This window comes from Asparagus officinalis, chromosome 7, assembly GCF_001876935.1.
Source record: "Asparagus officinalis chromosome 7, Aspof.V1, whole genome shotgun sequence".
Classification (NCBI taxonomy): Eukaryota; Viridiplantae; Streptophyta; class Magnoliopsida; order Asparagales; family Asparagaceae; genus Asparagus; species Asparagus officinalis.
Genome location: NC_033800.1, coordinates 19603165 through 19616333, shown reverse-complemented (window position 1 = coordinate 19616333; position 13169 = coordinate 19603165). Strand labels below are relative to the sequence as shown.

At 40.0% G+C, this 13169-nt stretch overlaps 1 protein-coding gene across 2 annotated transcripts; it reads right to left on the bottom strand.

Moving 5' to 3' along the window:
• LOC109851018 (acid phosphatase 1) lies at window positions 410-13127 on the bottom strand. 2 transcript variants are annotated; one of them, XM_020421122.1, is made up of 4 exons: window positions 13086-13127; window positions 1998-2392; window positions 1299-1511; window positions 410-787 (listed from the first exon to the last, which is right to left on the bottom strand). In XM_020421122.1, the coding sequence occupies exons 2-4, from the start codon at window positions 2375-2377 to the stop codon at window positions 610-612; spliced, it is 771 nt and encodes a 256-aa protein (XP_020276711.1). In that variant the 5' UTR covers window positions 2378-2392; window positions 13086-13127; the 3' UTR covers window positions 410-609. The 2 variants fall into 2 exon arrangements, with proteins under 2 accessions (XP_020276711.1, XP_020276712.1); XM_020421123.1 differs by lacking the exon at window positions 13086-13127 and having other exon boundaries at window positions 1998-2447.

Genomic DNA, 13169 nt, shown 5'->3' with positions numbered 1-13169 from the left:
TACTTAGCATACTTGTAGCTGCTTAGCAATCACAAATATGTTTATATAGATAAGGAAAGCACAGATACTTAGTATATTTGTATCTACTTACCAATCACAGATATTTAGATAATGAAACCCGTATGATACCTGTATCAAATAAAATCAGATACAAATATGGATCAAATAAGAGAGAGCATATACGGATACAAACAGATATGAAAAACACATATAAGATCATACCTGTAAAGATAATATTTTGGCAACCGTATGATAAGAATATATCTTTCGATCATCAAAATTTACCTCAAATACGTTAATCTAATATCAAAACATTGCAACCGTATGATCAATATATATTCAAATAGTTCAGATATAGATCCAGATATTTCATAGTATATTCATATTCGTCCTATCAAATATATCCACAAGCACAGATATTTTTTCGCACCCCTAACGACAATTCATCGATAGAAAACTATTTCCTTTTCATTTCATAAGTTGCTTTTATTTTGAAAACCTTAATTTGATTTATGATGAAGCTAAGAAAAGCAAGAAAAACTTGTAAATATTCAAGTATGGCTTACTTTGGCCACACTCCGAACATAGAGAACATGCATACAATTTGCTTCAAGGGACAAAATACATTGGATTAGGCAATTTAAATGTACGATCACCAGAACAATCTCCCATCAAATCGCTCCATTGATCTCCAATGTTTCCTCTGATTCTATAACCCTCGTCAACCAATTGCTTTCTCATTGAAGATTTGAACATTGCTGCTCCCATTCCTCTGTATAATGGATTTCTACAGTATTTCAACAAAAGAAATGGAATGAAAACTAAGAAACCAATTGAAAAAAGTATTGGCATCAAAAGAATAATTATGGTTAATCCTTTGGTAACTCAAGGTTTATCATATAGCTGTGCTTTGTAATTAAGATAAAATATAACTGAGGAGTGGAGTGTTATGAATTTTCATATCTCCTGCAGAGAACTATCATAAACTTGTTTTATCGTCGAAAATTGGCATGGCTATTTCGAATGTTTTTCTACAAATAATAAGAAAAACAATCTCAATTAAATGGTCTATTTTAGTTTTCTGCATAAGGTATGAGAATTTGCTTCTTTTTTTTTTGGTGATAAGAAGCATAGCAAAATTACCATGACTGTTTGAAATGTTTCTATATACATGATGAGGGGGGAAAATCTCGGCTATATTAAAAGGTCTAATCTAGTTTCTGCAAAAAGGATGAAATTTTGTGGTTTTTGATAGTTTAAGACAAAAGAGGGATAAGAAAATGTTTTTAATGAGGCACCTCATGATCAGCTTCTCATAGCCTAGAAATCCTTGCATGAACAAATTCTGAGTTGTTGATAGTCTTAATGTTACTTCATCTCTTCCAGTAATAAGAAAAACCTTGTAGCCACTTTGTAGCAACCTTCTGTATAATCCAAGAACTGCAGGAATTGCTGGGCACATTCCTCTCTCTGCCCAGCTCTTAAAGGACATAGGATCATATGGAACACCTCTGGAAAAAAAAAATTATATGTCGACTCTTTATTATTATAATATAATGCAAATATACAACTATTAATTAAAGTGCTCCTCAGCTTATGGAAATGTTCAGTTTTCATCTTCAACGTCCAAAAAGTTTATTTAACTGGAGAAAATAAGATAGATAATATATATGAAGAGAAAGGAAGAAAGGAAAGAAACGTAGTGTATATGGAGATAAGAGGAAGATTAGAAGGGAAAACAAACAAATCAATTCCTTAAAATTTTATTATGTTCATGCATAAGATTAAAAGAAAATTTTCTGTCTTTTTGCAACTTTGCATAAGTATTATATAATCCCAACTGATGCTACAACTAGTTATCTGAAAGACTCACTGGGTTCTCTCTAACTAGTTCCCGAAGAACAAAATAACTTCTTTAATTTGACCAAAAACAATCTACTTAACATTCAAAACTTTAACTCAAGAATTACGCGAGTACAGGAATGAGGAATACTTACCCAAAGCGCTTGTTCCCGTAGTACATAACATTTGAGAGGCAAGTGTCATCCACATCAAAAATCCAAGCATCCTTTCCATCATCAGAGGGCACAGTTTCATCTAAATACGCGAATATTTGCTGGATAACAACTCCAACATCGCTATTATATTGACCCCCAAGCATGTAGTTCTCAATATACGTGACACATTGAGGAGGAACAGTATGAAAATACCGAACATTGTTGGCCTCAACTCCAACTCTCCAGCTGAGACAGTAGCTTGTGTAATATGGCATCGGGTACGGGTAGAACCCTGGCATTTTCATTGCAGGGGCTTGAGAGAGGAGGTTGGCGAGGATTAGAATTAAGAATTCCCATATCGGCCTTATCAGCTGCATCATAGTCTAGCTTGCGCCCTGCATGTTGTAATGTTTATATTGTTGAGAGAAGTTCCAAGTATAGGTGGGTTCAGTAACAGGGCAAGATGCCGAGAATTTGTTTAAATTGATAAACGATACATAATATACATGAAAATGAACTACAACAGCTTTTTGAATCAAGGTGTCACACATTGATCGCACGATCAGGTGATGAAAAGCGTGTGCATATTTGAATCGATTTGATTTAAAGCTGTGGTATCTTAGAAAGTTAAAGTTCGTTTTGAGAATGTTGAGGAGTTTGAATTTGATTGGGAGGATGTGTTGGCCTTAAGTGGGGATGTAGTGTTTCATTTGATTTACATGAGATTATCTTTTACTATTCTTTTGACTCGGGAAGTGTTTGGTCCAGATATACTCTGAGAGGGACCCGAATGAATCCAGATGAGGAAATTGGGCAGCCAAAAACAGAGTTTGGAAAAAACTTTAACAGAAAAGGAAGATTTTTCTTTTTTAGTGGCCTCTTTATTCTTCATCCACTCTAGAGCGTTGGTGGAAGCAGTTGGTTGCATGTTATTGATTTTATTTGTACTTTCTTAGGTTAAGGATGTGCAAAAATATTAAAATTTTAGTTTCTTTTATGAGATTAGTATATGTGAACTTAACTATAGATTGTCATCATCCCATCTCTCGTCCACAGCCACCTAAAGAAAAAGGTTGATATTGTTTTCTTCCTTTATTGGAGTTCTTTGCTGTTGACATGTTAGTATTAGTTAGGACTTATTTGTAAGTTGTGTAAGGGGCCTATATAAAGCCCAAGAGATCTCATAATGAATTAGGGTTTTCATTTACAACTTGGTATCAGAGCCTCCACAAAAAAAAACCCTAACCCTAGCCGCCGCCCCCCCCGCCTCTCTTCCCAATGCAGCTGCCGTCTCCCCTTTGATCACTGTCCGATCAGACCCCCCCCTCCGCCTCTGCAGAACAGCCCCGCCCTCGCTGTTCCGCCTGCAGGCAACCCGACAACAGGCCCCCCCCCTTCGACGCACCTGGAACGCCCCGCTCTCTCCTGCTTTCGACCTGCAGCAACAACGCACTTCCCGCCTTTGACGCCTGTTCGCGACAAAGACGCGCCCCCCCCCCCTCCTTCCCTGATGCGACGCCAGACGAACGCAGTACCCCGACAGCCGCCCCCCCCCCTTTTTTTGACCGCCGCTTGCTGGCGCTATTGTGCGACTCGAGTTTGGCATGGGTTCCCTCGACTCAGTCCTCGAACTGATGACAGGAAGAGTATATATCTCACAGCGATGAGATATATCACTATTTTTTGATTCTAGTTTCCTCTGAGAAACGAGAATTTGTTGGAGATCGTACTCTTGTTGTGCAGCACAAGTGCTGCCGAAATTTTCACTGCGCACAACAAGGGTTTGACGGTGTTGGGTCTGAAGCTTGATCGATGGAGGAGATCATCAAGAAGTTGAACCCTGCGGAGGTCTCAACTTTGATGAAGTTGATGAAGTTGTCGGCTGATGAAAGCGCGACAAGACCATCGAAGAAGTTGGAGCTTCCGACCATCGATCTGAAGCTTGATGGACCGAGTACCTACCTGAGTTGGTCACGACGGGTGAGATACACCCTTGCAGGGAGGAACCTGGAGGGTTACTTGACCGGAGAGAAGACAGAACCGGATGAGGACTCGGGAGGACGAGATGAGTGGAAGTCCACTCATATGTTGGTGTATATCTGGCTTCTCAACTGGTTGGTCCCGACGATCGCCGCCACGGTGGATGGCATTGAGAAGGTGAAGGACGTTTGGGAGAAGTTGAGGAGGACATATGCTAGAGTGGAGAATAACCTAAGGGTATTCCAGATTAAAGGAGAGATCGACGCCACAGTCCAGGGAGAGAGGACTGTACAGGAATATGCTACAGAGTTGGAGCGCCTGTGGCTGGATTATGATCATTTTTTCCCTCGGGCTAGCTGCAAGGACCCGGGATGTAAAGAGCGGGGGGCCTTTCTACAGGAGAGGACTATGGTGTTTCTCTAGGGATTGACATCAGAGTTCGCTCAGAGAATCGCATTGCTGCTAGCTCAGCCGAAGATTCCCACGCTTGAGGAGGCTGTCTCTGCTATGATCCAGGAGGAGACTCGCATTCGGCTGCAGGCGGGGACAGGTGGACTTCCTGTGGTGAAGTCAGCACTGACAGCCTCTAGCAACACTGGATCTAGGGGAGAGACTCGACAGTGCTACAACTACGGCGTGGACAGTTCGGAGGTCGTGGTCGTGGCCGTGGGGGTCGACGAGGTGGAAGAGGAGCAGGGAATCGGGCGAATCTGACGGTAGCAGAAGAAGAAGAAGCTGAGGTGGTCTTTACTGAGGAGGACCGTGCTCTCCTGGCGATACTAAGGAAGAAGCAGCAAGTAGCAGGGGATGGAGACTTGAGGAGCGGGACTGAGGAGGCATCCACTTTGTTCTTCGTCAGAGGCAATACTGCTACCTATGCTCATCCGACCAAAGGTACTGATGACATACATGTTCTTGCTTCTATGTCTCCCAACAGATCATCAGAATGGATAGTCGATTCCGGCGCGTCTCGGCATGTGACAGGTAATGCTAGTGAGTTCTCATCATATACTCACTTAGCATTACCTGATAGTATTCAAACAGCTGATGGTATATTTCAGTCGGTGGTTGGTAAGGGTACAGTCGATTGTACTGGTTCTGTAACTTTGTCCAATGTTTTGCATGCTCCTTCATTTCCAGTCAATCTTTTATCCATTAGTTCTATCATCCTCCAACTAAAATGCATCGTCTCTTTTGATATTCCCAAGGTAATCTTCCAGGAGAAGGGGACAGGGCGGAGACTTGGGACTGGCACATGGCGTAGTGGACTGTGGTATCTGGATCGTGAAGGGCTGGATTCCACATTGGTATCAGTCGTAGAGGAAGCAGGAGCATAGAAGTTCTCGTGTATTTGACTTGGTACATTCAGATGTTTGGGGGCCTTGTTCCACAAGTTCTATGAATGGATACAAGTATTTTGTTACATTTATTGATTGTTTCTCTCGTGTGACTTGGTTATACTTGATGAAGAATAAGAGTGAAGTGTTTGGGTGCTTCCAAAACTTTCATAGGAATGTTCAGACTCAATACGGAGCAGTGGTGAAGATATTGAGGTCGGATAATGGAACAGAGTATACCAACAGAGCGTTTGAAGAATATTTATCAACTCAGGGAATACATCACCAGACGACCTGTCCATATACACCAGCTCAGAATGGAGTAGCGGAAAGGAAGAACATACATCTTTTAGAGTTTGCTAGAAGCATGATGATCTCTATGAATATCCCAGAAACATTGTGGGGGCAAGCAGTGTTGACCGCAGCAGCGCTGATCAACAGAATGCCCTCGAGAGTGCTGGATTGGAAGTCTCCGTGTGAGACATTAAAGAGAGATAATGGTGGGATTCTTCCACTTAAAGTGTTTGGCTGTGTGTGCTTTGTGAAGGACAACAGGCCATCTGTCGGGAAGGTGTTAGACCAACGGCTCAGGGGGAACTACTTACCTATAGTAGGAAGGGGAAACAAATTGCGGGAACAGTATCTACAGTGCCACTGGTGCCAAGTCCCTTGCCAACGCCTGTCCCGACTCCTGAGACACCTACACCACCACCAGATTCCTCTCAAGGTGATTCCATTCCTCTTCCTACTCATCCCACACCAATAACTGTACGGAGGACTACTCGCAGTAATGCGGGAAATCCTCCCGATAGATATGGTTGGGATCTTGCTCAGTTTGTATCATATTCTAACATCCACCCTGCACATGGAGCATTCATTGCATCTCTGGACTCTGTTACTATACCTAACAATTGGCAGGTTGCAAAGAAGGACCAGAAATGGAAAGCTGCTATGCACGAAGAGCTAAGGGCCCTTGAGAAGAACCGCACTTGGGAGTTAGTAAAGCTACCAAAAGGGAAGAGAGCAATTAGATGCAAGTGGGTCTTCACTGTGAAGCAGAATCCAGATGGACAGGTTGAACGCTACAAAGCACGTTTGGTGGAAAAAGTATATAGTCAGACATATGGCATCGACTACGATGAGACTTTTGCACCGGTGACAAAAATGAGCACTGTTCGGACCTTAATCTCTCTGGCAGTAAATGGTGGATGGAAGCTACACCAACTAAATGTGAAGAACGCATTCCTTCATAGAGATCTAGTGGAGGAAGTATACATGGAGATACCACCAGGATTCGGTACAGATCAGACAGTGGGAAAGGTCTGCAGATTAAAGAAGTCTCTCTATGGGCTAAAACAGTCTCCTCGTGCTTGGTTTGATAGATTCAGGAGGGCTATGATTGGTATGGGGTACCAGCAAATCAGCGCCGACCATACCGTGTTCTCTCGAAGAAGTGGGGGTCACATCACCTTGCTTGCAGTATATGTGGATGATATGATTATTACAGGAGATGATGAGAAGGAGATTGCCCAACTCAAAGTGAGACTGGGTAAGGAGTTCGAGGTGAAAGATCTTGGCTTGCTTAGATACTTTCTTGGAATAGAGATAGCTCGAGGAGCGGAGGGGATCGTCCTATCCCAGAGAAAGTATGCACTGGATCTTCTCAAAGAAACAATAATGTTAGGATGCAAACCTGCAACTACACCGATCGACCAGAAGTTTAAGCTGGGTGCTGAAGCTGGAGAACCAGTTGATCGCGATAGATACCAAAGGCTGGTGGGCAGGTTGATCTATCTGTGTCACACACACGTCCCGATATCTCTTTTGTAGTGAGCGTGGTGAGTCGCTACATGCATGATCCAAGGAAGGGTCATATGGACGCAGTGTACCAGATTCTAAGGTATTTAAAGAATGTCCCCGAAAAAGGGCTAATCTTCAGGAAAAATGAACACATGAGCATTGAGGGCTATTGTGACTCTGATTGGGCTAGTTGTGCTGATGACAGGAGGTCCACCTCAGGATACTGTATCTTTATAGGAGGCAACTTAGTCTCGTGGAAGAGCAAGAAGCAGTCGGTGGTGGCGAGATCGACAGCTGAGGCAGAGTATAGAGCTATGGCCTTAGGAGTTGCTGAGTTGCTATGGTTGAAGAGTATGCTGGTGGAGCTGAAGCTGGATCAAGGAGCTAAGATGAAGTTGTGGTGTGATAACAAGTCAGCCATCAGTATCGCCAACAACCCAGTGCAGCATGATAGAACCAAACACATCGAGATCGATAGGTTCTTCATCAAAGAGAAGTTGGATAGTGGACTACTGGAGCTAAGTCATGTTTCGACTAAGGACCAGGCAGCAGATTGTCTGACTAAAGGACTTAGTTCAGTAGATATGATTAGAGGATGTGACAAGATGGGCTTAGTAGATATCTTTCGCCCATCTTGAGGAGGAGTGTTGACATATTAGTATTAGTTAGGACTTATTTGTAAGTTGTGTAAGGGGGCTATATAAAGCCCAAGAGATCTCATAATGAATTAGGGTTTTCATTTACAACTTTTGCCCTATAGTTTGAGAGGTTAATTTTTTCCTCTCTTTTTTTTACGCAAAAGTCATTTCAGATCACTCCTTTCTTCTTATAGTATTAATCTTCTTCCCTCATGATGTTAAGTATGAGGCTTTTTTCTTTTTTCTTTTTTTCAAAACAACAACAACAATTACAATTTTGTTTCCAGCTTGCAAAAATGACTACAAAATAACCCTTTCTATTTCAATAGAGTTTCTCATCCATACTTGCACCTATATAGCTACCAATGATGGAGGGATCCACAATATTGACCTATTGATTGAAGACAAGTATAACCCTACACTTTGGATTAAGAAAATTTTCTTGGATGAATTGGATTCTCCAATACCAAAGGAGAATTAAAAAAAAGACCCTTTTAAAAAAATAATTAACAAAAATGACATTTTTGCTCAATAATTAGCAAAATCAATCTGTTTTTTTACCAACTCATCAAGGCTGACAAAAAAGAGTTCGATTTTGCTAAATTTTGTGTTAAAAATACACGAGACTATTAGTCCCATGTGTTTCACGAGACTAGTAGTCCTGTGTGTTTTCAACACCATGTATGAACATAAAAACCGCATTCGCTTAGCTCCCAATAAATGAGCAGCGCCCCAGCAAATACACAAGACTAGTAGCGACGTCTATTTGTCAGGGATATATAACCCAGCCATGCCCAAAAATCAGGGCACATCCGCACTCTCTCCCCCACCTCTCAAATCTAGCAACCCCTCTCTCTGCCCTCCCTCACAAATCAACCCAAACCTCTCCCTCAAGTCTCTCCCGATCTCTACATCAACTCTATCCCGCTCTCTCTCCCTCACCCCATTCATCCTCATCCACATCACCTCCTTCTCTTTCTCCCCCTTCTCTCCAAACCAAAACTGAGGCTCATCCCCAAAATTTCTCTCTTAATTCACTCTGCCATTGTTGAACTCCAATGCCGTCTAACCTCTCCGACGCTAACGAGCTCCGATGCTGACGAACTTCAACTCTTCATCAAGGTAAGATTTTCTAATTTTGTATACCTTTTAAGTTACAATTGTAGTATGAAAATGGCCCTATATTTTGAATAGTTTTATTTCAATTTTGATAAATAATATGGTTTGGTTAAAACTAGGATTTAACTAGAAATTCAATAGATTAAATTTGATATAGAGGATCTTTCAACTACGGTTTAACTAGAAACAATATATATAATTTAATTTATGAAGTGTAATAGATAATTTGCATATGATGAATGGTGAACATAATACTTTTTATTTGCTTCTTCAATGAGAGGCTGAGTGTTGGAATGAATAATATGCCTATATATAGGGAGAAACTAGAAAATGTTCATGTTATCTAAAACATGCAACTTCGATGGAATGATAAAAAATGATTAGAATTAACCATGGAGAGTATGCAACTAAGGTGTTCTATAATTATCTGATAAATAAAAAAAGAATAATTATTGTAGAGATCACCAATGATCAAGAAATGATTGACATGATACAACCCTATGAAAAGCAAATCTCAATTGAGTTGTTTATTGAATTTTTTCAATATTCAGTGTTGCCCAAGTTTCAAATGCTTCGGAAGAGTTCTGCTGCGTGGTTGACTTAGAAAATAACTCGAGCAAATTTATTTCATCCCCAAGTGCCTTGCACTTAAAAATGACTTGAGTGAAATTGCATGGACTCAACTACAACATTTAAGTAGGTCTTCCCATTGTGCAACATCAAGTGACATGTTCCACAATGCTTCGGGGTCATGTTACGGATAATTTATCGGTTGGTTCCATTGTAGAAGAGGACAAGGATGTAGATGATGATTATGAATAATTTGAACAAGAGGAACGATTTAATAGCATGCAGTATGCAATTGGAGGAATCCATGATGACACCCATTAGATAGCGATTAATTGGTAATAAATTTCCTATGTTTGTTTCATGCTTTTTATTATATTCTTATTGATTCAGAAAGAACTAATATGTTACCAATTGTATGTGCATGCATACACTATGCTTCTCGAGCCGCTTAGTGATGACGTCCTCTATAATCAGTCACAACATTGTTCAGAGACTATATCATTTTTAGAGGTAACAAAACTTAAGGCATACATGCATGAAAGCGTTGTAATTTCTTTTTTTATTTTATACTCTATTATTATTTGTGATTGTTTTGTAGAGAGGACCAGAGCTAGTTATGGTTGATCATAGTCTCAGATATACACGTTGGACACTTGAGGATGAGCGTATGATTACTGCGGTAGGCCAAGCCAGTTCTCACATGCTCGAGACTACGCTGGATGAAATTAAATTGGTCACTACTTAGTGCATTGATTGATAGATGAAGGTCAAAGATTAACATTTTTCATCTATGTATGAGCGAGTCGAGTATTACTCTCTAAGACATATCAATAATCCTTGTGTTACAGGGACAGATAGATATGCATGGTGCCGAGTTTGTGAAAATTGTTGGGAGTAACTCCACCCTCATTGCCCAGGAGAATGTTAGATTGAAGTGGCTAAAAGATACTTTCTCACACTCGTTGCTAGAAGATGCATCTCAAGTCATGATCCAGCAACAAACACGTGCATATATTTTGCACATGTTCGTGACGCTTCTTTTTCCTAATTCTAGTAAAGATAAAATGCATTTGAGGTAATATAATTTGTTATTTGAATATTTATATAATCGAATTGTTTACTTGAATAGAACTAAATGCGTTTTTTAATATGATAGGTGGTTACCACTTCTTGAGAACTTAGACACTTGGGGGACATTATCATGGCCTAGTCCTGTTTCAGCATACATGTATAGGGAAATGTCCAAAGTGGCTTTTAGACAAAATAAAGAGTTCAATAGGTGTCTGACTGTATTATAAATTTAGGCATGGGAGAGACTAGTTTTGAAACTAAGATTATGCGAGAAACGAGTTTTAGATAGACAGATTCCACTGGGCTGCAGGTACACACTTTCGAATCTAACTAATACAAACTTGATTTAGAATTTTAGTTACAGTATTAGATGCTAAAGTTTAATCATTCACGCAGATGGAACGTCCAAAGAGGATATGATGTGACCCTGACAAGATAGCTTGAATTTTATAGAAATGAGCTTGATCGCATGAAATTTTATCTTATATTGAAATTTAATTTAAGAAAATTTAATCTACCGACCACTTTCAAAGAGTTACTAATATGTGGAATATTTTCTAGTTCGAGTGGCAGCCATATCGTGAGCATCGTACCTCATCTACCACTAATTTGCACAGAGGGGCAAGCTATATGGAGAGCAAGAATTACTCTCATATACTTTGAGATTGTGGAGATGCATGTGTCAGATCGTGTGCTTAGACAGCTTAGTTTGGCACAACAAATTTCGTAAGAAGTTGAAAGAACAGGGAGAAAGGCCAACAGAGGTGGGCATCAGATAAATTGGAAAAATGCGCATCATCAATACATACAGAGATGGAATGCTCGACATTTGAGTCTTGTGGAACATATTGACTCTCCTCTGCAAGAATCAAATTATATCAGTTGGTATTTGGGTATTTCTTGAAGATGGATAATAAATCAAACCACGACTCTAGTTGATGAACACAAACAACATACCCTACAACGGAGATATGTGCCAAGGGGTATAGATGATAGAGAATTTGTAAGTAATTTACTATTAAATCCATTTATTTGGTATTACTACACACACACACACACACACATTTTTACGTATTTGCAGATAAATGTTATGGATGATATTGAGGGCATTGCAAATGTGAGCCTAGCGCTTTCTGTCACAGATCTAGGTGTACATGCATCTCTGTATTAGCGGATAGTGCAGAGGGTTCATAGAGATTTTCATCGAACTCATGTGGATCTTTATGATGGTCGTGAGGAGATGGCGCAGGAGGATCTTTTATATGCACACCGACCAAATAAACGATGACGAGATGGATCTTGTATGCACAACAATGAAGCTGGTCCGTCACAGTCACACACGCAATCGGAGAGCGAGCTCGTACAAGCTCAAGTTGACGGAGGACGACGACGATCTGAGTGGGTGTGAAAGGGAGATATAGGGGGAAATGCGGACTTCTATGTTGTATGTGATACTTTAATAGATTTTCTGCATGGACTCCATCTGTGAATAATAAACTTGATATATTTGGATTTGTGACAATATTTTGGCGTATGGATATAAAATGTGTTGCCGCAAAATGTTATCTATTGTGTTGGGATGTTTTGGATTGATTATATGTGTATTAAATCATGTTTATTTCTTAAAATTTATAAGTTATATAGGGCTTATACTGTTTAGATATGTATATGGGGTGAATTTAATTTTTTTTGCATATGAAATATTGTATATACGCAGGATATAAGTTGGAATAGAAGCGTGCATGTTTCATGCGTGTTTTGGGCTTTCTGTAAAACACATAGAACTACTAGTCCCGTGTGTTTTCTGAGACTATTAAGAAAACACACAGGACTAGCAGTGTCATGTATCATCTGATACTGCAAAGAAAACTCATGGGACTATTAGTCCCTTGTGTTTTCTAGCTTGTGCTTAGGAAGTGACTAGCGAACGCTAAACACATGGAACTAGAAGTCCCATGTGTTTTCAACGCTAAATTTTGTAAAATCGACCTCTTTTTGTCCAACCCTAGCGAGTTGACCAAAAATAAGCCGATTTTGCTAATTATTTAGAAAAAAATACCGTTTTTGGTAATTATTTTTTAAAAAGAGTCGAAATTCTCCTTCCATGAATGGCTAAATGTGACCGTGTTACTAAAAGATCGTGGCAAACTGATGCGTAGGAACTTGTACTTTGGAGTGAATCCTTCCCTGTGATAGGCTAAGAGCCTAAATAAGCTTAAGATACAGCACCTTCAAATTTGGGAGAAAATAATATGCCTCTTACCATTCGGAGAAGGAAAAAAAAATAGCAAAATCATATTAAGAATCCTAATGCATGCATAGATAAATATATTGAATGAAATACTAATATATGAGAGGCAATGTGTACATGGAAAATGGACAGCCTCCTCATGTTCTCGACTCATGAACAGCAAAAGGAGGCGCCCCAACCAATCGGTTTCTTTCACAACTCAACTACAACACTCCCCAACACATGGCGTGACACACATAGATGTATTGTGAATAAAATGAAACGCATACAGACAGAGGCGCGCATGTATATAATGTATAAAGGAGGGAGGGAGAGAACTCAACTCCAATGTAGCCTACCAGCAGCAATAGCGGTCACGTTCCTTTTGCAATCCTTTGAAGGAAAAAAAAAACCCAAAGATGAAGAA